This window comes from Micropterus salmoides, unplaced genomic scaffold (genome assembly GCF_014851395.1).
Source record: "Micropterus salmoides isolate LMB-PRFRI ecotype aquatic unplaced genomic scaffold, ASM1485139v1 Ms_hic_scaffold_23, whole genome shotgun sequence".
In the NCBI taxonomy this organism is placed as follows: Eukaryota; Metazoa; Chordata; class Actinopteri; order Centrarchiformes; family Centrarchidae; genus Micropterus; species Micropterus salmoides.
The window spans coordinates 4,324,256-4,347,461 of NW_024041484.1; the positions used below are offsets into that span (position 1 = coordinate 4,324,256).

Sequence of the window (23,206 nt, forward strand, 5' to 3'; positions counted from 1 at the left end):
CTAACGTTCATTACTTGGTTGCTAGATAACTTAACTTTATTGACATCTTTGTCACTTTACTGCCAAGTGGTGGCACGGATGCAGTGGATAAGACATACCTCAGTGTGGGAGACCAAGGGTTTGATTCCCAATGTGACATCCACCAATGTGTCCCTGAGCAAGACACTTAACCCCTCGTTGCTCCAGAGGCCCGCAACCTCTAACATATATAGCAATTTTAAGTTGCTTCGGATAAAAGCGTCAGCTAAATGAATAATTATTATATAATAAAAGGCATAGAATGATTAGATAGGCAAGATAGGCATCTTTAGAAATGTCAAATAAAACTAATAATAAATCTAATCAGCAACTAGCTAGGTAATTTAGCTATGTTCCACGCACAAATGTATCTCACCTGATGTGTTTAATCCAGCGACTCCTGGTCCTCTCATCACATCATCTATACATTGAAGCTCTTTGACGTTAGCTTCAGTCACTGAGAGAAAAAGTTATGACACATACACGACTTTTGGGTTTGTGGTCTTTCTAATTACGTATTTTCAGTCTTATACTTCAACAGTTTCACGACAAAATACAACTGTCTTGGCTTGCAAAATTATATTTTCAGTTGACAAATATTAAGTGTAACTCAGGGCACAATCCCCTCGGGGTAAAAAATGTGTTGTCTCTCACCGTTGGCTATCGTACATAATTTTTCCAAAATATTTCGCCCAAAATAAGGTCCCATGTTGGTCCACCGGAAGAAGGGGAGGGACTTATGTTCTCTATGGCTAATGGCTTGGTGAATTTCAATAAATAAAAACTAAAAGGTTTTGGAAAATGGTTAATAGTACTATAAAATGATTTGTAGTTTAAGAACTTGACATGAAAAAGCAGTCTTTCAGCAGACTTGCACTACCCCTGCCCTACTTTAACCACAAACAGCACCTCTGTGACTTTGATAACTCTAGCATCAGTTAGTATCATAAAATACTTCAGAGACAGCATTATGATGTTTAGTGGCTTCCTACCAGCTCCTGGGCTGCTGCTCTGTGGCTGACCCTGACCTCTGACCTCCCTGCAGATCTCTTCTCAGGATTACGTGGGCTTGTGCAGACTCTGTATGACTGACATCTCTCTCACTCTGACCAATTCATTGCACCTGTTGGGCAGGACAAATGACACCTTTATCATCCTTAAAAAGAGTCCAGTGACATCACATAACTGCAACTTGAGCAGAGGTCAACCAGAACTGAAAACACCTTTGAGGGTGTGCAGGGCCTTTAAACTGAAAGTCCTGGTCTTACTAACATGAACAGGCAGCCAGACCTTTGCAGAGATGGAAAGACAACAACCAGACGGGCAAAGCAAAGCTTTTGGTATTAATGTGGTCAACCAGACACTTTTAATTTCAATTATTATTTTTTTTTTTTTCAACAATGATCGTAGAACCTGATCGCTGTCAAATGATTTAAGTAAGTACACCAAAGAGGCCTGGAGCTCTGCAGAAGCCAGATCTGCCCTCTTTCCAATCCTGCTGCTCAGAGAGAAATGAAATTAAACTTAAAAAAAAAAAAAAAAAAAAAGAAAGAAAGAAAGCGTCACTCTAACCAGATGCCACTCTCGCCCTGTGAGTAAGTGCTTGGTGGAGAGAGAGAAAAAAGGAACAGACAACAATAGTAATCTCAAGATTGCGTGTAAAATTACTTTTTAAATGTAGATAATATTTGTATATAGGTAGATAATGTTTGGTTGATTTAAGGGGAATAGCAAGAACAACTTAAAGGTCAATACAATCAGAAGGTCTTAGCTCACTAGCTAGGTCAACAGAGAACCAGTTATACATGCACTAAAAAGAAAAAAAAGAAAAGAAAAAAAGAAAATAACATTTAAAAATCTGACAGGTCAGGTTGAGATTATATCCAAATTTGTTTGCCCAAAACTACACCAATTGAGTCTCCAACGCTAGATTGATTCTTTTCAAAAAGGAAAAAATGTTGAATTTCATTTTTAAATAAAATGGCTAATTGACATTATTGCACATGAGCAAAAGACAGTAATACTATTAGAGCTCTGTTCATCAACTTCCTCCTCCTTGATGGACCCTCCCGAAGCACTTCAAACATTCAGAAACCTGGTGATGTACGACAAGAGATGTTTCATCAACAGCAACCAAAGAGAAAAAGAAAACCCCCCCCGGAAACAACGGATAAAAAACCTTGATCTGGGTGTGAGGACAGATAAGACGGCCAGCAGAGATGAGGGGAGAATTCTAACATTGTGCTATAATGTACAGTAAACGGCTGCATAAGTGCTTTTTCTTAAGCTTGAAGGAAAAAATAAAATAAAATAAAAAAGAAGGTATTTATTGTTGAGGCATCATTGAAAAAGTTAGCCTGTGCTATCCATTTAGGGGTGACGATGTAAAATCCCTAACAGTGGGATTCCAACAGCTTTGAACAAGTAGAAGAGAAATCTTTGAGGACATAAAAAAATAATAATGATGATGTTACCCCTCTGATTCTGGCGTTTCAAAGATCGCTGCTACATTAAAACCGCACGCAATTATGTGCAACATCGGAAAAAAGGCTTTGAAGATGATTCCTCTACACACTCCATTCTGTCTGTTGGTTTTGTTTGTTATTTTTCTTTTTTTTTTTTTTTACATGTTCCGCCGCCTCATTATTGGTGTTGATTGGCAGTGTCCAGGTCCAATAACATGGCAGAGTGATTCAGTAAAAACACTGTAGTTGCAGTGAGGTTATTCAGGGGAGTCACTCTGGAGGAGGCTGACAGTCCGCGGCACCGTCACTGATGGATTTGGTGGCGCGCTCTCGCTCACACCGGCCCGTTGACCGACACTTCCTGCGGCGGTGGCGTTTCCTCTCTGTTAGGATGACAGGGGAAACAGTCACATACACGGAGAACCTAAGAGGATGAGTATCTGCTGTAGGCGGATTCGGCTGGGAGAAAATGCACAGACAAAATATACAAAGCCTTGAACTTCATCTTTATCTCCTCTTGATGAAAAAATGTGGGGCCACAATAAATTTTAGCATAAAGATAAATGGATCACAAACTGTTGTTTGAATAACAGCCCTCACACAGTGCAGTCTTTTCAAAGATAAACATGTTTTTAACAGTTGTTTTCTATCTATCAAACTGTCAACTGACTACTACAGCTGGAAACACTTCTTGTATATAATGCTTTGAGTCAACTAGTGCTGCCACCGATGATTCTTTTTACTATGAATTAATCTGCAGATTCCTGCCTCAATCGACTGACTGTTCGATCAATAAAATATCAGAACATAGTTAAAATAAATGCCCATCACAGCCCCAAGTGATTTCATCAAATCACATAAAAAGACACCATTCAAAACAATTGATTCAAATGTTTTTGTTCATGTTTGGTCCACTAAATGATTAACCAAGAAATTATTTCAGCAGTAGAACTACTGTTAACGCCCTCCGCTGCTCATTTCACATGAAATCAAGCTCGCAGCTGTGGAGAGAGGTGTAAATAAACAGGTAGACAGTGAGACACAAAGTGGAGTGGGGTGACTTTTACGCTTTCAGCATCCACTTGCTTGCATCGGTCCCCATGACGTAAATGTTGTCATCTGCCTGTCTGCAAAGGTCCATTTGTAATTTACTTGTTTTAGAATTTATAAAGCTCCAACTAGAGTTTGATTTTTATATTTTATACTTCTTTTTTTTCTGATAATGCATCAAACTGGATTGAACTTCGTCAGAATTAGTAATCCAAGAGTGAAGTTATAATTTCAGCACAACAAAATATACAGTGTCAACAGGCACTTACTTCCTGTCAGTCTGCGTGGTTCCAGGTGAATCTTCAGCAGGCTGCCGCTCTGACAGAGAGAGTTTCTCCAGAGACACCGGACTCTCCTCACTGCAGGACACAAACAGGAAGCCCACAGTTACTAATTAGTCGGCTCGAGTACAGTTTCAGCACAGTGTGCAGGTTCAAGTCAACAGTATTCCACTCCCAGCTCAAGTGTCTTTGAATATTTTATTAACTTCTAGTTCTGTAGCTGACCCTGCAAAGGCAAATAGAGATATTTTTAGTGATGGTGCTGGTGCTCAGTCACACACAAAAAATATTTATTTGTGATGTAGGGCATTTATTTAAGATGTAAGACCTTTGTAAAAAAAAAAAATATATATATACACACACACACACACACACACACACACACACTTACTTTTAAGGCCATATTTTTAGAATATAAACTTTTTAAATAATTTTAAAGACCCTGCAGGTACCCTGTATAATTTAACAGAAATAGTCATTTTTCACACTACTGGGAACTCTCTACTCTGTCAAGTTACAAACTTACTTACTTAACTTTCTGACGTTGCAAATCACAGTTTGAGCTGAAGTTTCTACAGAGTACCAGAGAGGCTCCCAGGATAGGCTTTACTTAGAAAGGCAAAGCTGACTGAATCCAGTCATTTTAAATCCCAGTCTATAATTATCTCAATGTGGTAATTATATTTCAAATATAGACAGGAGTGGACTGGTCAACAGAGGAGGGTTTACCGCTCAGCGTCTGACAGCGAGGCAGCTCAGCTAAAAGATGCAAACCTTTTGAGGTCAGCTGTCTTGTTGCCGGGAGCACCAACTGTTTCCGAGGTGATTGCTGCGGCGTGAGGACCACCGGCATTTTTGTCATCCTCCTCACTGTCGGATCCCCCAGAGGAGCTACTGTCTGAGGCCACCAGAGGGGCTTTCCTCCCCTCTCCCTCTGGACAGGCACCAGAGGAGGTAGTAACATCTGACAAACAAAAGGCAGAACAAATGTCTTTGTTCTTTTTCCAAATCAATCAATGTTTTAAGATGGAAATGTGTGCATCTCTAACAGAGCTGAGCTTATAAGGTGAAGGTGAACACTCACCGCTCTTCTCGTGCTTTTGTTTGGCTTGTTTATCTGCGTCACTGCTGCCCGAGTCCACAGGTGAGCTGCATCTGGGATCAGTCTCTGTACTGTAGGAAGTCAAGATGAAAACAGAAAACATTTCAAGTTGTAAAGAGTGACAACTTTTTCTACAGAATTAAAGCCCTGTGAGGGAAATTTGTGATTTATGATATTGGGCTGTATAAATAAAAATTTACTTGAATTGAATCTCCATTTTTGTGACTGTTATTTCTTCTCTATGCTATTTCCTTTGGTTGATCTGTGTTCAATATGTTAAATGGTAGTACAATAATACAACTGTTAAATGGCACACATCATCATTCAACAGATGATGAACAACTTTCCCCTGTGTGAAATGACACATTAAAGACATTCAACGGACTGTATCCACATGACATCACCAAACATTTCAAGCTTTTTGTATTGCATTCATGTTGCCAGTCAGAAGATTTACAGCCTGTCAGAAGTTGTCCTTTTGCACACTTCTGACAAAGTTTTGAGACTGGTGTGTCGCAACCTCAGACTGTAAAAAACATGGACGTCATCCACATGTTTCTGATGAGCCAGTTTCTAAAGACCGGGCAGCTCCGGCCGTGCCCATCTTGGTAAAGCCTGTCTCTGGCTAACCCAAAAATAGGCAAAGAGTGGCCCGCTCTTAATTTTGCATACCTTCATATATTAGCCATAATATAATTTAAATGGGTGAGTTATATAAATAATAATAATAATAATAAATTTTATTTAAGACCTTTCTCGGCACTCAAGGACACCTACAGGGATGCAAAGACATTTAAAAGCAGCAAGAATAAGAACATCAAAACAAGCTAAAAGCAAAGAATTTACAGAGGAATTTACAGTGGAATTTACCCCCCGCACAGTTGTCATAAACAGGGAAATTATCTCTACAGACCAAAACAATTTTTTCCACCAGGCTAATAAACATGTTTATTTCTGCTGTAAAGTTGGGCATTTTAACATGGGGGCTATGGAGACAGATTTGCTTTTGGAGTCAGCCTCAGGTGGACATTCAAGGAACTGCAGTTTATGTCACTTGGCGCTGGCTTCATTTTTAAACCTCTGAAGATGCAGCTTGAACACTTTAGTACAAACAACGTGAAATCGTCTTGTACACTCTCTATAGCTCACAACTACCACTTTTTATTCAACAAACAACATTTTGATCCTACAATCAACTGATCATCCTCAGGTCTATTCGCCAAAATAATAGTTCCTCCTTATATAGAACCACAAAGTTTCAAGTAGGTCTGTCGCGATAACTGCAAAATTGAAATACCGCGCTAATGGTCAAGCCAACCGCAGAGGATCACCACAACAACCGCAATGTCCATACTTTACACTTTAGAGTGTGTGTTAAATTAATAAATTAGTGCTTCAAAAACTCCACAAGCGTAACAAGCTCTCTAACGGGTCATGGACGGGTCGCCATGGGCTGTACTTCACCCAACTTAAACCCAGAAGCTGTAAGTGTTGCTGTGTTTTGTGTTGTTTTAATGTTTATTTTGTAGGTTAGCTGGCTTAGCGTTAGCAACTTGCGTGGCAGATGTGGCTAGCAGGTGCGGCGATGTTGGACTAAAGTTGTGATACTGAGGGACAGTACAGAGAAACTGAACAGTAAGCCTCGTTTTTAATGTTGCTTTCTGTGGAAATTTTGTTATAAATTTAGTTGTGTGTGAGCGTTGCTGCGGTATGTAAATTGACTTGATAGACATGACCTGAAGGTAACATTATAGCTACATGTGAAAAAGACACTGTCAAAGTAATGTTAGAGAAATGAGTTTGCTCAGCAATGTTGTGTAACTTGCACTAGCACCCAGCAGCTAACGTTAGCTCAGTCAGATCATAAAGCTGCTGTTAGCGGCTCACTGTGCAGTGAGATGAGATCCACAGACACACTTACTTTATTGATAAAAAATGGGAATGATACCGCATACTGTGCTGTTGAGCCCCAACTAATTACTGCGGGGAAAATTCCTTTAAACGCGACAACCCTAGTTTCAGGAACTATGGAACCAGAGAAACTACTGTCAGGAACTAACCTAGGATCTAAAAGACCCTTTATCCGTTTCCACCCCATCTGAAGGACCGTGAAGATCAGGCAAATGATTAAAAGGATGGCCAATGGATTAAAAAATTATGATTAAAATTCTATTTTCACACACGTGAAAACAACAGTTTCAATCTGTTATTCTTTGAATTTACTGTTGCATGACTGATGTTTGAACTTGATGGAATGAGAAGGAGACATGCAGAGGTGGAAAAGCTGTGAAACCATCAGAAAGGTGAGTTGTATTTCTCTCATCCTCTTGCTTTGTTCTCTCATCCTCTCTCTCTCATTCACTCTAACTCGCTCATGTTGTCAGCTTTGATTGCTCTCACTCTCTCTCTCTCAAAAAAAAAAAAAGACTACAGAAAAGCCTAACTTTTCTACATTAATAAAGAACAAGAAATGTCCTGATATTGATACCACAGTACTTGTTTTGTGAATGAAGCGGTACACAAGTGCCACAATATTTGTGTCTGGCCAATCACTGTCTGTCAGCGCTTTACAGTTCCTGAACTTTTAGGGAGGCACTACCCCTGAAGTAGGAACCCCTGGGAAAGTTCCTGCAGTGGATCCACCCTAATAGTGACACCTGTTGCATCATTTCAACCTATCAGACCTAGAAAATGCAAAATTCAATTTCTGTTCCTTTTTTCCTCTAAGACCATCTTAGGAGTGTTGCTAATTTTGGGTTAACAGGTTTGCTTCTCACCCGGAGAAAGGCTGGAACTCAGTGAAGTTGGCCCAGCCAGTTCCCTGCGTCTCTCCTCCACCCCCAGCTGAGCTGTCCCACCCTGCTGGGGTTTGGGATGCTGCAGTCCCTCTAGAGTCCCTGAAATTTGCTGTCCATGCGGGACCTGTAAAAAAAATGACCCTTTTAAACTAAGACAAGAGTCTACTTTGAAGGGCTGTTTGTAGGTTTACATAACATTTGAATGTGCTTGAATGTGCCTAGCTGCTGTCCTCTAATCTACCTGTTTCTGATGTGTTTTGCTCAGACTCCTCGTCCTCATCAGATTCAGATCCACGGTCCCGCTCCCTGCCTCCGTTCTCCATGCTGCTCTTGGAGCTTCCCTCTGAGGTTTGGGAGACCCCAAACCTGGAAGACAGTAGACAAGAAATTGAGGAGGTTAACAGACAGAAAGCAGAAATGCTTTGTGTACTAAAAACTGCAGTGAGGAAATCAGAAACTAGAAAACATCAACAGGTTTACCTTGTTCTGGATTTAGCTTGTGTTGCATAGTTCATCTCCTTCTCCTCCCAAATGTCCTCTTCTTCTTCAGCATCGTCAAACTGGCGTATCCTCTCTTTACAGCAGGCTTCAAAAGCAGCCACATTGGCCTGTGTACAGACATTTGAATGAAGTCAATTCTTTCTGCGACAGAGACTAAGAGATTAATATGCAGCAAGTTTAAGTCTCTTTATTCATTTTTATGTTATTATAACAGATTTGACCACCACAACTCAACAACGGTTGTTGTAGAGACATTAACACCACTAACAGTAACAGTAGATTGAGTTTGATTTTTACACCGTTTCCAATAAAGAAATTACGACCCAAACACCTACAAAACACTTACACTATTATCATCAGCATCTAGATTGAAGTTTATTTCGGCAATTCTGTCAAACGTGGCACTGAGGAAAGAAAACAAGAAAAATGTTAAAATATTAGCCAACATCCTGTGGAATAAGGTGATCACTGTGTACTAGATAGGCATAAAATCAAATAGTGTAACTGAGAATTAACTAAATGTGTCTGTGCTCTGGTTTTGCTTTATTGACTAGAAAGGGTTGGAGTGCAAAGTTGTTTCATGCTGAGTAGCAAATTTTGTTTCGTTTTCCTTAAAGAGCAACAAAGAGTGTAAGTGGTTACTACTCACTTGATGTTTTCATCATGCTCACTGAACTCCTCATCATTGAACCCAAACTGATCCACAAAGTTGGCAGTCATCTGTTGGATCTGATAGTCGGAGAAGGCCTGGGAAGGTCAAAGGGCACTTTTTAAAGTGATATCGTTATAGACAGAAGAGGTTACTAGACATGGATATGGATTTTTTTTCTGCTCTCTGTCGGCACCCACCCACACACATACAGCGGCAGCAGAGCGAGAGCCTGCGCCGTCGCGGTGGAATACGGTGAGGATTAAGTTAGCTCCAAACTATTTACAAAGTATTTAAAAATTAAAAACAACCAGGCAGTTAATATGTACACTTCAATATGTTTATTTATCGCAAGTAATATACCATCGTTATGGCTACCTCATGCCCATTGGGTCTGGTCTTACCAAATAACCATCACTAAATAATAGTAAAGTATCGATAAAGAATCAGATCGTTAAGCAGTCTCAATAAGGGTATCAATATCAATAAAAATTAACGATCCTCATCCCTACTGTACTGTGTTGTTAATTGTATTTAAAACTGAAGTATTAAAGTGAAACACCATGAAAAACACTGAAATCACCAGTCCAAGTATTACTGATATTAAACAGTGCAAGTATGAGTAACCATTTCATCTGTTACTATATTAGCCCTGAGTTCTGTCTGTAGCTGTTTGTGATGATTCTTATCATCAGCGGTTTTTGAACCACAGTGTGTTTTTGTGCTGGTCCCTTGGCTGGTTCAGGTCTGTCGTGGACAGTTGACTCCCAAAGCTTTTTATATTCTTGATATTCCGTGCAGTGCTTAGTTTGTGGTCTTTTTAACGGCAACCGATTTTTGACAGTTCACAGATTGACAACATCAGTCTTTCGAAACCCAAACGGCCTCCATGCCAGTGACAACAACGTAGATTGCGAAGCTGGTGGTGCCAGTGTTTTATCTCCTGCCACTGATCACTCATTTTTAACTTCAGTCATGAATTTTTGTTAGCTATTGCTTGTTTAACTCTAGCACATGTGTACTGCATTTCACGATGCATGACTCAGTGAATGCGCAGACAACAACTGTTTGCAAATTGAGTGACGTAGCCTACTCCATAATGTCTGCTCAACACATCGTTAACAACAATTAATATTTTATCAGAGACAATTACACGTCGCCCAAATCCCTAGTGTGAAGTGTCATTGTGTTTCATTATGGTGCTGTCTATCTTACCTGCTGGAGAGACAGGTCGTTGGGGAAGGGGTTCTCCATGTCGTCGTCCTCACTGGACGAGTGCATGTTGTGGGTGCTTACCTGCAAGACACAGTGCAGAGGTTTGGTGAACTTCTTACAGTGTCCAACAGAACATAGCAGATGCCTAGTGGCCTTACTAGAGAGATTTGATCAAGCTGTAATTTTAATGACAGATACGCAACTTAAAAGAATAAAGTCATGAAAACGTAGCATAGAGAGAACTGTCACACATTAGTAATTGTCCTGTAACATAAAACTTTGTTCATCTAGAAGTTGTCGAAAACTATGTCACAGACAGCAGACTTTCTGTTATCCTACAGTATACCACTGAGCCTTTGCCATCCAACCTGGGTTTTACCCTAACAGGCGTACAGACTTACAGTCTCGTAGAATCCCATACTATTACAATGCAGTCAATGGAAATGCCCATCTGCAATTTGTAAACATGCCTAGTTCAGTTTCCTCCATCACTAGATATCAATCCATCTTCAACCTCACTGGGGGGATGCTGCATGCTTTAAATCTACAAAGTAAAATCAGGGCCACTATTGTTAATTAATTAAAACAACACTTCCGACTTCGGTTGCTTAAATTTTTTAATTTATTAAATGAAAAATGTGAAAAGAAATCTATTTTCTTAGAAGCTGGTAACGGCTGCTCTGACACTGTGCTGGGCTGCTCAGTCCTGTCCTGATTAATTGGCTGCTGTGAGCACAGCGGGCTTAAACTGGGAGAGAAGAAGAGGAAATGAGAGGAAGTTAAATGAAATCTAGTCGTGCAGAAGAACCTGTGAGTGCTATTGAATGATATCTCACCAGCTCTACCGTGTTCCTCCTGTTAGTCTCTCTCAGGGTCTCGTCCACAAAGCTCTCCCAGCGGCCTCTGCAGTCTTCGGGAAGCTCTGCAAAAGCAGAGATATGCTTTGTCGAATGAAGAATATCACGTGACTGGTAGCATCAGACCCTTCAAACATCACTGGTGCTTCAGATAGCGCTTCAATCAGTTTGAAAGTCTTGAAAGTTTCAGCTAAACTATGTGATAGGCACATCAGTGGGAGAGAGAGGAGAATAACTGAGAGCGATGGCCATACACACTAGAAAGACATAATTATAAGTTATGAGAACATTTCCACCTGATTCCAATGTAATAAAAAGTAATATATACATTTAATGAATATCCTACTCCATTCACATTGCAAGTGAAATGTTGCATATATACCAACTGTGAAGTTAAAACACAAGCCCACACAGTGGACACAATATTTTGTGTGTAGGCGTTTTGGACAATGCATTTATAAATTATTTTACTGTTAACATATTGCACAATATCTTCACAATATCTACATTAAATGCAGCACTAAACTAAAGCATTACAGATTTAACAACAGCACACCGGATTTGGACTTTTGAAGCCCAGAAGCTTCAAATCTTTTTGTCGGCACATATAGCAAGAAAGGCCCAGAGCTTCATCTGCCCATCACTACTTTTCAGATAAAATGTAAATGTATATGACAGGCCTACTGCATTACCTTTGATGAGGTCAGCGATCTGGGCCTGTACTGGTCCTTTCTCCAGGTTCTGGACCACCATGTTGGCAATTCTGGTCAGATGACCCATGTTGCCTCTCCTGGTGCCGCCCTCAGCCCTGAGATTCATAGGAATACACTTAGGATTACCTTCAATTGGAAAAATAACTTGACTGTCACACCACAACTGCACTTTTCATAACTAATCTATCCACACTATTCGCTGCGGTCAAGGTATTGAGAAGATTCTGATCAGAAGAATCTCTTTTTTTAGTATTACAATAAATATTCAGCATGACGTGCATAAAGCAGCAAAATGCAACTGAATAGGTATGATGAAGAGGACGAAAACATTCTATTTTGATACAAAAGTGTTTGGGCACATTGTGATATCATGGATGTAAAGGGTTTCTTACTGTATTTTATCATTCTCCTCCCAGGCGTTAAGGATCCTCTGTACCAGTTGACACCTCTGGAAGAGCTGAGGGTTCAACAGAAACACAGAATGAAGATGAGTGTGGAAATAATTGAGAAAGAGCATCAAAGAAGAAGGTGTAGTATGACCACTTACATGTGCCACAAGATCGTTGTGAATAGAGATCTGTGGGTCACTGGTTCTGGCCGTCTCCTCTGTCTCCCCCTGCGCTTCAGGGTTGGATGCTGCAGGCTTCCCATCGTGGTTCTGGATGCCTAGGCTTGGTCGCTCATCTGAGGAAGGATGGTTCAGGATAGCCGCCACGCACAGCTCCACTTGGAAGTGCAAAAAGTTATTCCACGAGTATTTGAAGAACAGATCCTATTCACAGAGAGAGAGAGAGAGAGAGGTAAAGTTAATCTAAAGTTAATCTAAAGAGTCTAAAGTTATTGACATTATTAGAAATTGTTAGAGACATAAGCATTTTAGCAAACTACTGGCACACCACATGGGCTTATTTAAAAAAAGTCATGGTGGAAATATGTGGACCAGAACTGATTTCCCCATGTTGTTTAACCAGGGAAATAATGGACCCCCGTCAGCTGAACTACACAAAAAAAAAACAAAAAAAAAAAAACTTGCTGGTCTTATGTGACCCTGTTCCAAATAAGCCACACCCACTGCCCTTTGGTCAGGTGGTGTGATAAGGCAATCAGTGCTTCCCTGCCTCATGAACAACCTTGTGCAAATCTGATGCAACATTTTCAGATAAGCTGCATCAGGCAAAACAAAATCAGGCAAAATCATGCTTCTATAACACCTTCTAAAAATGTATGAAAGCTCAATCACACAAGAGTCAAGCCAGGATTAGCCTACCAGTAGTAGGTCCATGGTGGCAAGATTGCAGAGCTCCTGGCAGATACTGGGGGCGCTGGTCTGCAACAGGGCAGCCACCAGCCGGGCCACGTGAAGGCGGGCGTTCCCCAGTGGCTGCTCTAGAACGCCAACGGTCGTCAATATTGCACTTTTCTGTAGAGGGAATGAGATACATACATCAGCTAGTGTCATCACAAAATATGGTTTTGATACCAATAAACAAGAACCCCCAAGTTCCAATGTTATAACTGCACCACAGAGGGGAAAAACAAGGCTGTATGTGTAACAGTGAAAATGTATACTACTAATTCACCATCAGCTGCTACAGTTTATTCAGATAAAACTCAAATGTGCTTGCTAAAGGTGCTACCTGTCAACGTAATACTATTAAGAATATAATATACAATTTCTAATCGCTTCTGTTTAGAATTTATTTTGCTTGATGACCTTTCTCTGCTCTATGGCTTTTACCTTGGGGGGATCCAGAAGAATCTGCTGGAAGTCCTTTAAATGGGGCTCAATGGCATTTAAAATACTGCTGTTGACAGTGTAAGACCTTTCATAACCCTGAGAATACAGATCCATCAGCCCTTCCAACCTGGGACACATAAACAGACAAAACATTAGGTCACTGTGTCAGTATTCTTTTTAAGCATATGGAAGCATTTCCTCTACTTCCCTGATAGCTCATAGAGTTAAAAAAATACAAAATTACCATGTGGTTTTACCATGTGCTCAAAAGAACCTGGAGGACCAGGACCCAGAGTAATCAAAATTAACTAAGCTACCATAATTTATAATTACAAACTTGACAGGAAACACTTAGACTCACCCAGACCTCCTGGTCTCCAGTAAGGTAAGTAGCACTTGAGTTCCGTTAACGATGGAGGCCTCACTCCTCTCCCCCTCAAATATGTTCTTCAGGAGCCCTGCCACACTCTCCTGCCTGAAAGACAACAGTTTATGCAGTAGCAAATTTAAGAAACAAACTTGATGATGTGACGCTAATGTTCTCCTCTTAAAGCCAGCAAACCAGTTGTCTAGTTAGTTTCTATTATTGATCATGGGGTGTGGCAATGCATGGGTGAGATGGTGTACACCAATGAAGCATTATGAAGGACACAAACTCAAAACTTGCACAAAAATCAAAACTGATGTCAAACCGGCTCTGCCAGCAAATGTCTGTATACACAACAACCTGTTCCCAACAATCCCTGCTTGTGTTGGGAATTAAGAGTACATACAGCTTATCATAACCCTCTTAATGAACACAAAAAAAACAAACATGAAAAGACCTATTAATTAGGACACCATTAAACAACAGTAGATGGGACAACGGTTTGACGAGCTTGGCCACTGAACACAGCCAAACATTTCACTCTAAATCCCACAAGCAACAGGACACAGGTGATATTTACTTATCCTCCTCGAATTTTAAATCAAAAGGCAGCGTAAACTTACGACTCCAGTACAGCCAAAAGTGGGTCGGCCTCCATATTCTCCTGCATCTGATTGGCCTGGTCTCGACTAAGGCGGATGATGTCACAAAGCGTTTGGGATGCATTTGATTGTCTCTGCAACATAAATCATTAAATTAGAAAATTTAAATGAACAGATTCCCCTTTTAAATTATGTTGATGCTACAGATATTATAGCTCCTTCATCTGAGAGCTTCATGACAAAATAGTGACAGGTCAATTCCCAGCATGCTTGACACTCACCTCCTCATCTTTGCCAGTATGGATGAGCTCTGTGAGTCTTTGTACCAGCTTCTCTTCATTCAGCCACTTGGGGGGGAAAGCAAACAAGTGTGAAACACTTTAAAGGCTGATGTTCACTCATGGGAAGTACGCAAAGACATATTTAGAGAGCTTACATGAAGGACCTCCTGCCTCAAGGGGGCAGGCTCTACACAACTGATGAGGCGAAGCAGCAGGTCCATCATGGCAGAGGCATCAATATGTTTCAGCACCAGACCAATGAAGCCTTCTTTTTTCTTTAGGAAGGTAATAACCTGGGAAACAAAACAAAGTTCCACAAAGCAGACTGTATGTAAGTTTTTTTTGCTATGTAGTACAGTGGAAGCTGTTGCTCAAACCATTATCTTTTCAAGTGCACCTGTTCGGTTTTCCTGGCAATGAGATTGCCAATGGTTTTGCTGAAGAAGCTGGCCAGTAGCGGGTTGAGGGGTGGGTCCTGCTCCAGAAAGTGATAGAGCATCTCAAGGAGAGACTCCTCCCCACCCAGCTTATCGTTCATAATGGACACATCTGATGTCAGGAGCTCACAAGCAATGTTGGGAAATCTTGTTAAAAAAAGCAAAAATTATTATTATAATTATTCTGAGCTTTGCTTAGTCTAAAAGAGATAAAAAATATATTAAAATCAAATTTTAACAGTTCCTGTGGAGAATGTCAGGGGCCAGAGCATTAGCAATATAATGACATAATATAAGGGCAGCAGAAATCTAACAGTAACATAGTAAATAGATTTAAATCAAGAGTAAAAAGCAGGCTACTGAACACAACAAATAACACCAACTCATTAACAAATTCTTTTTGTATTTCCTCAGAATATATGAATAAAACGTACACTATGACAATTTTTTATTTCAATGCATGTTAATTCAAATAAATTATACTAGGTGCGACTATAATAAACCATGAAAGTTCAGTTTCTAAACAAGAACTAACAACAAGGACTGAGTTAAGAAATACTGTGTCAGTCGCCACTGTTGAGGACTCACTTAAAGCGGCTCCTCTCTTCCAGGTCCACAGGCGGCTCTGTGGTGATGAGTCTGACCAGCTCCTGCATGCAGTGGTCCTGGGAGAGGAATAGGAGCAGCCGACGGTTTTGGGCCTTGCACTCCTGCAGGACGTCATCCTCCTCCATCAGCTCTCTCAGCGTCACGTCCTCCTTGTCCAGCAGCTGGTCAATGTGGGAGGTGGTGTGCAGGTCAAACTTCCAAAACATGGTGGCCGCTGGGACGGGGGACACAGCCCTGTGCCGTAGGACAGCAGAGTTAACGAGGGAGAGAAGGTAAAGGACAGAGAACACAGAGGTGGAGGAGGATGAGGGGACACAGAGAGGCCCAGCAGTGGAAGCATAGGTGGGGAAGGAAACAGAGAAATTGATGTAAACAAAGATGTAAGCTAAAGGATTACACCAAAAATAGCTGGAAAAAGACATCACTTTCACTTGCAAAATGCCCTTACAGGGACTGCAACATTTTTGTATTTTCTAACTAGATTAATTATGGTCTAATTAAGTTCTTATGGATTATACCAATTTATGCTGCATTCATGTAGGACTGTTGATAAAAATAAGACTTTATTGGAGAAATTTTGCAACAGAATCATCATATGCTCTATTGTTTGGATCTTTCAGCGAATGTGCATGTTGATGCCCACGTGGGTGAACAGTAGGGGTGTGATGGGATATCTCGCAATATTAAAACATGACTATATTTCTGTCTCACAACATCAGAGCTGCCAACATGCAATTGACACTTTTCCCACGCTCTCCACCACTCACCAATTTCCTCACGCAGTGATAAACAAGTGTATAACTGATGACATCTACTTGCGGCGTGAGTCATCTCCACCCAGCTGATGCGACACCGGCATATGCCAACATAGTAATCAAGTGAACCCCCCTCTCATGCTGCGAGTTGCAGACAGTTTGTGAAAGAGTGTAACTACCTGGTAGACTTTTGCAATTTATACTTCTAAAAACTGAAGGCCAACCTTGCTCTGTTTTAGACTGTGAGTTACACTTTATCGGAGGTGCTTAATTTAACATTTGTGTTGATTTGTGGTGAGATTTCTGCCTGATCACAAGAGTTTTCAGAAGGGCTGAACGATTAATCGTTTTCAAATCGAAATTGCGTTTTGAAAGAACGTGATTACCTAATTGTGAAGACGGTGATTAAAATGTAGTTTAATTATACAGCGCATCTGACCCGTTTTAAACAGTCATGCAGTTACAGATTCATTCCGTTGTCATCTTTATGTGACAGATCTGCTCGCCAATCACAAGCGCCATGCGCCTCCTGTTACGGTCCTACTCACCAATCAGAGCGGACACAGGGCATGTACATTTTACAACAAATGAAATCTGAAAAAAACATGGGATAATAGCGCCAGACGAACCAACACAGGTAGCGGCTGTGCGATGTACGATCGGGAGTCTCTGTGCTGCTTGACGTGGCTTCCGTCAAAAATACACTGGCAGTGAATATTAAACTTTAGCAAAACTTCAATAAAAAATTGCAATTTGAATCGTAATCACAATATCTGGCAGAAAAATCGCAATCAGATGTTTTTCTCCAAATCGTTCAGCCCTAGTTTTCAGTCAGTTTCAGTTTCTACCATCTTGTCTCATCCTAACATGTATTCCCAAATTGTCCAGACAGTCTGACGGGGATACTACCACATCTGCAGAGCAATAATTAAGTAATGCACAGAGTGTAGGGGCGGTGGACTTTTAAAAAACATTATGAATTATCGTTAAATGATTGCATTAGTCTTGTAACATTAATCATTTTTCTACATGTCTGAGCCTTACTACATTATATTCCATTATATTTTTCTATTTTTAATTGTCACCTGCTGCCTGAATTTTATGTTTTTCTTCATATTTCCACAATAAATTGATGCAGAAAAGACAAATTGATTTAGAATTTCACCAGAATGCAGGATATTAGGTACTCCTCTCATATATTTTGGCATTGAAGATTTCTTAAAAATAGTGTTCAAATATTGTCTGGTAAACCAAGCGTATCATCACTCCCCCAGCATTATCAAAATGACAGAAAGATTGATACTGAGGTTCAGTGGAGGGCAGCTCTGATGCTGGGATGTACTGTGGAGCTGATGTCTTCAGTCACTAATAAAGCTGTGCTCTATAGACTTTAAACATTATTTGGAATTTAACAGATCTATTGGCAGATCATGTACCCAGTTTAATCAAAATACAAACTTATTTACAATAAGGACAATAGCTCGATCACTGTGGTCCAGGTAAAAGTAGTCAAAGACTGTACGATCACAGAAAGAAATAAAAAGGCCAAAAGTGCTCACCAGTGGATGAAATGTGGATATCTTTAATCAGACCTCCCCCACGGGCAGGCAGGCATTTGTGTTTGTGCAGACGACAGAGAGCGTGGCGAGGCCTGGCATTTATCAGCATGGGTCTCCTCTTAAAAAGCAGGCCTCTTTAGGAGATGAGACACTGAGACGCTCACCATAACCTGCACAACACAAAAAGAGTGGAGATTATCAAATCAACTGTGCAAGAAGATTTTGGAGAAAATTACACTCTGTTAACATACCACTGACATAATTTGCATGGCATTCTGCACCATTGTGAAGTTGTGTTGCCCTCATCATGTGACAGCTCATACTTTGTGATATATCTCTGCATGGGTGCCAACAATGCATATCGTCATACGTGTTTGTTCTTCTTAGAAATAAACTTTACTCATTTCATTCACATTTTGCACTCTTGTTTCAATTTTAATATTTTAAAGCTAATGTACACTGACTGAGATGTAAAGTAACTAAGGTATAATTTTGTTGTTTATGATGTAGCCTACAACGCAAAACTAAGTTCTCCTATTAGACTATTATAAGACTGTCAACTATGCACACATATTAAAGACAAAGCTGTTGGTAAATGAAGCTGTTAACTTGGTGCCTATCCAACTGACAGCTAATGACAATGATATTAGAGAGGACTGTGGTACAGTCTTTATCTCCAATAGTGACAGAATGTAGGTTTCAGTTTAATGAACAAAAAGGTGACATGATATTGTTACCTGGCTCCATACTGGTGGAATGAACTCCCCACTGAAGTCAGGACAGCAAAGTCACTGCCCATCTTCCACCTTTTCAGACTACATCTCAACAACCCTAGCAGCACTTACTTTGGTCTCATTTCTCGATAAAAACAAACCAAAAAAAAACAAACACTATTTAAGCATTCATACTACTGTAGCACAACATGCTTTTAGTTATTTGTTTAAAGGGGACACACTCCCAAATATGGAGGGTATATAGCTCTTGCTCATACATGGCCAGAACGGACACATCAAAGGAAAGTTTACAATGCAAGCTAGATGTTCTTAATGCAGAGCTGTTCAGCCATCAATCATGTTACTTTGCTAACGCAGGTCTATTCTTCGCAGCTGTATTATTAAAGAAAAACATATAATTCAAAAAGCATCGTATTGGATTCTCTGTCAGGGTCAGTGACAAAATGTAGAACTGACACTTCCCAAATATTAACCGGTTCCAACTTCACATAGATTGGTGGGTCTATTATTACAAAATTATGTTGAGAATGTAAATTTACATACTAATTTTGTTTAAACCCGCAAAAGGTTTTCCAAATATAGTAAAAATATAATAAAGTAAAACATAACAAATTTGTCAGAACAGAGTAAAGAAAAATATGATTACAACAAAAGCTAACATGCCTAGAATTTTTAATGTTACATAGTATGTTAAACAACAAAATGTGTAGTGGATTTGAATATTCCACTTATTAAATAACTTATTTATATTTCCACTGGCTATAGTACAGCAAAATGCTACAGTGTATCAATGTTTAGGCCTGGAAATAACAATAAAGTCTGATTCTCATGTCTCATCAGCCCGCAATAAATGCTTTTAAATGCCTACTATGAAATGGTGGTAAATGGAGAATGCATCTTAAATGATGGAGAACAAGTATTTGAAGCGTATGTGACTACACAAGTATATTTAGTTTGTTGTTCCTCACGTGGTTACTGTGGCAGCTAATCTAGACAACCATACACACCAGCAGCGACAAAAACAATTACATCTACTGGCTTTGACAAAGCTAACATGTCTCTGTGAGCAACATGCTATCAACTGTTGATCATGGAAGTAAAACTGAAGGAGGAAAACAAAGAGCTTCCTCCTTTTCCATGTCCTTTTTTCCTGAGGAGGACCCTTCCCTGCACATGCAGCAGCAGCGTCCATCTGGCATACATTTACAAAGTACACAAGTGCAATAATAACCCGCTGAACGCTCCCTGTGGACACTGAGCAGGAAAGCAAATGCTTGACTTTACATCCAAAATAGAACCCACCAGAGGCGACCTCAACAAAAACAGTCTACTGGCACATATAACAGGCGATGAAAAGAGGAACAATGGCACACAAAGGGCATACATGTGGATGTTGTGAGCCAACAATAGTCTGTAATTAGGCAAGTGAAAAAGCAGTGAATTCAAGCAAAAGGAAATTCCACATGCACTTTCACACAAGCTCTCCTTTACTTGCTGAATGTAAACAAATACACAACTGGTGGCCACTGAATGTTTATCATTTAGTCCTAGATACCTAGTACAACATGCACTACTAAATGATCAACCCAATCTGCAATACTGCACTTCAGAGGACAAACAAAAGCTACAGTTATACTCCGTCTGTTGCTGCTTACATGCACTTAAATGCACTGACATTGTAAAAGTAGGTGAACAGACCTGTATTTAATGTATGATACATTAGTTCTTTATGATAATAAAGGCCAGCAATGAATTTATTGTACTTTATAATACTCCTTCACATATTCACATTATTAGTTACCTCTGGGTTTGTTGGCTGTGGAACAAAATAAGCCATTGCTTCAGGCTTTGATAACTTGAGATGTGAGAACATACAATAGCTAACGATACATTGATGTTTTTTATAATGTTAGATCAACCAATCACAAAACAATATCTGTTACCTTTGTTTATAATATGTTGTTATGCAAGTGAGTCCCCATTTGTTAAGACTACATAACAATGAGATACACACACTGGTGTGTAGCTGAAGAAATGTAAACTAAGCTGCCATAGCCTTGGCATGAAGCGAGCATCAACTGACTTGCGGTAGGAGCTCAGATTTCTGTTTACTTCAACTCCACTGGATGCCCCGCTACGAAATAATACAAGATAAAAACAACGTAGATTTACTTTACAGTAATTAGTCCTCACAGTTAATTACATTCCGTCGTTAAAACACGAGGTACCTTTCTATTTTAGCCATCGTCTACTAATGTACTATTGAATCCAGACGGTGTGTAACGTTAACTTACTTGATTTCAGTAACTCAGCTAACCTGGGCTTCGTTGCTGCTGGCCAGTGGCCTCAGCCAACTCCGAATGGCTGCACTGAAGAACACGAGCTAACGTTACTTAGCCAACGCTAGCTCGTTAGTTAGTAAACTATAACGAATATTTAAGAGACGCAGTAACGTTAACGTTATTGTTATATTAATGAGGAAATAAATTACGTTAATCTCGATACGTTAATCTCGACCCGACTAGACTATATTGCATAAACTAACGTTAACGTTCATCTAACAACTAACGTTAGCCAAAGTTGGCCGAGTAGCAAACATTAGTTTCTCCATCAACGGTAATTTGCGATTTTGTAATGCACTAAGTTATCAAGTTAGCAAACAATCAAGCTAACGTTGACGTTAGTTCCTCCTTTCCAGTGATTAGCACGTAAGCTAATTAGCTACTAGCGGTTAACGTGTAACGTTACTGAGCTGAGCTGAGTTAGCCAACTTAAATAGCTCTCCAACTTAGGTTCAACTTTGTCGATGCAACAGCAGAGTTAACGTAAGCTAGTTACTCAAACTCATGACGATTGTTCCGTCCGAAACTTACCTTTGATTCAAAGTCCGCTGCTATTCCTTCCGTCTATATCAGATTGTTGGTTGATTTTTTTCGTCAAGCAGCCAGCTACTAAGTCACTAGCTATCCAGCTAACTATTAGCTAGCTGTGTTAGCTAAGACACATTAGCCTGTGAGCGAATAGTGATTTGTTTTGAAGAAGGGTCAGTCTGCGACAGCACAGGCTAACTGTTACTGTTAGCTAGCTCAACTTAGCTAACGTTAGTCAAAGGTGGCTTTGAAGTCTATCAAATAAACAGTTCCCCAACATTAATAGCAACTTGACATCAATAGAGAGACCTGTTATTTCAGATATATGGTGTATGATTCGTACTCACGCATATAGTAATTCAAACGCGGGGTTAAGTTTAACATGCAAAGCAGGAAAAACTCAGTCATATTTTTCGAATCAAAATGGCGACATGGTTACGAGAGCGCGCAGTAGGCCATCACGGGGACGTGCATCGACTTCAGCCTGAGCTCAGCAAAGTGTTTTGGAGTACTGAATGGTCATGCGACACTGTTAGTAGTCAAATGATTATAATGGTCTAAACATGAAATAAATATTATTTCTTAATGCGCCTATATAATAAGGGGTGACCTAACAACACTAACAATTTTGCTTGAATATGTTTTTAACATAAGTGTTTTGTGGACATCAAAAGGCCAGTTCCCTTTTTGAAAAAAAAGTAAAGTTAAGTTTAATTAAAGGGAATTCACTCCACACACAATGAAACTTAAATTATTTTTTTCTCTTACCCACTACTATTCATCATCATTGTGATTTCAGGCGATCCTCAACTCCAACTTCTTATCTCACATCTATTTATTTAAAACAAAACAAAATCCTATATAATACTAACCGTACAATGGCTTGCAAATGTTAAAGTGCACTTACTACGGGGAGCTGCCGGGAGCTACTTAAACCAGGGTGTTTGTAGATAAGCCTGACTTCTAACCTGAAAAGGATATTAGGTATGTTGTATATGTGGTATAAGGTAGCACTTCATATATTGTGTAGAAAATCACATGGTCAATATTTGAGACCACCGATTTCAGTCTTGTGACAAGTAGGTGAGCACAGTGGACAGGACAGGCAGATTTACAAAATAAAATACACATTAAGTAAGTAAAGTTAGGTGAATTGAGTTGAAAGACAATATGCTTTAATGGCAGCAATCATCAATTTATTTTTAAATAAGTAGGTTTTAGTCCATAAAATGCCAATAATGACAGATGACCATTACAAGTTATGAGTATGGAAGCAAAGGAGGGTTGAAATAATTTGAATTTTAGAATTAACTGAATACCTAATTGTGAAATTTAACCCCAATGTTGAAATTGAAATATCACTTAAATAATAGCATTGAAATATTTTACTGTTGTTCTCCTTAAACATTTTTAGAAGGTATTTTCAAATAGCAATTTTAAAAAATTCAATAGAAAATTCAGGTGTCAGGATTTCTAGGTTTTCCAATTTTCATTGATGAGGTTCACCAATCCAATTAGATTTTTTTTACTGAACTGAATTTTAGATCATAAAAAAAGTGAAATGGAGCAACATGTATATCTGACTTTGTGAACCCTAAAAAAAAA

The 23,206-nt window shown here is 39.6% G+C and overlaps 1 protein-coding gene across 3 annotated transcripts; it reads right to left on the reverse strand.

The window, feature by feature from the left end:
* Positions 1-1,351: 1,351 nt before the first annotated feature.
* On the reverse strand, positions 1,352-22,069 carry ppp6r2a (protein phosphatase 6, regulatory subunit 2a). 3 transcript variants are annotated; one of them, XM_038738366.1, is made up of 24 exons: positions 21,949-22,069; positions 17,998-18,167; positions 15,663-15,917; positions 15,035-15,221; positions 14,793-14,930; positions 14,638-14,703; positions 14,378-14,490; positions 13,749-13,862; positions 13,388-13,514; positions 12,917-13,069; positions 12,197-12,421; positions 12,042-12,106; positions 11,629-11,744; positions 10,916-11,001; positions 10,080-10,160; positions 8,865-8,962; positions 8,562-8,619; positions 8,195-8,322; positions 7,956-8,080; positions 7,694-7,838; positions 4,899-4,987; positions 4,589-4,778; positions 3,803-3,892; positions 1,352-2,866 (listed from the first exon to the last, which is right to left on the reverse strand). In XM_038738366.1, exons 3-24 carry the CDS (start codon positions 15,887-15,889, stop codon positions 2,818-2,820), a joined length of 2,670 nt encoding a protein of 889 aa, XP_038594294.1. In that variant the 5' UTR covers positions 15,890-15,917; positions 17,998-18,167; positions 21,949-22,069; the 3' UTR covers positions 1,352-2,817. The 3 variants fall into 3 exon arrangements, with proteins under 3 accessions (XP_038594294.1, XP_038594293.1, XP_038594295.1); XM_038738365.1 differs by having other exon boundaries at positions 21,605-22,037; XM_038738367.1 differs by lacking the exon at positions 21,949-22,069 and adding an exon at positions 21,026-21,317.
* Between the last annotated feature and the right edge of the window lie 1,137 nt (positions 22,070-23,206).

Bases quoted from the DNA above. Each gene is read 5' to 3' on its own strand.
- ppp6r2a (XM_038738366.1), bottom strand. From the start codon at position 15,889: ATGTTTTGGAAGTTTGACCTGCACACCACCTCCCACATTGACCAGCTG. The intron at 14,704-14,792 runs GTAAGCTCTCTA...TTCCCCCCCAAG, and splicing joins TGAGGCAGGAGGTCCTTCAT to TGGCTGAATGAAGAGAAGCT. The intron at 8,081-8,194 runs GTAAACCTGTTG...ACTGTCTTCCAG, and splicing joins CAAGCTAAATCCAGAACAAG to GTTTGGGGTCTCCCAAACCT.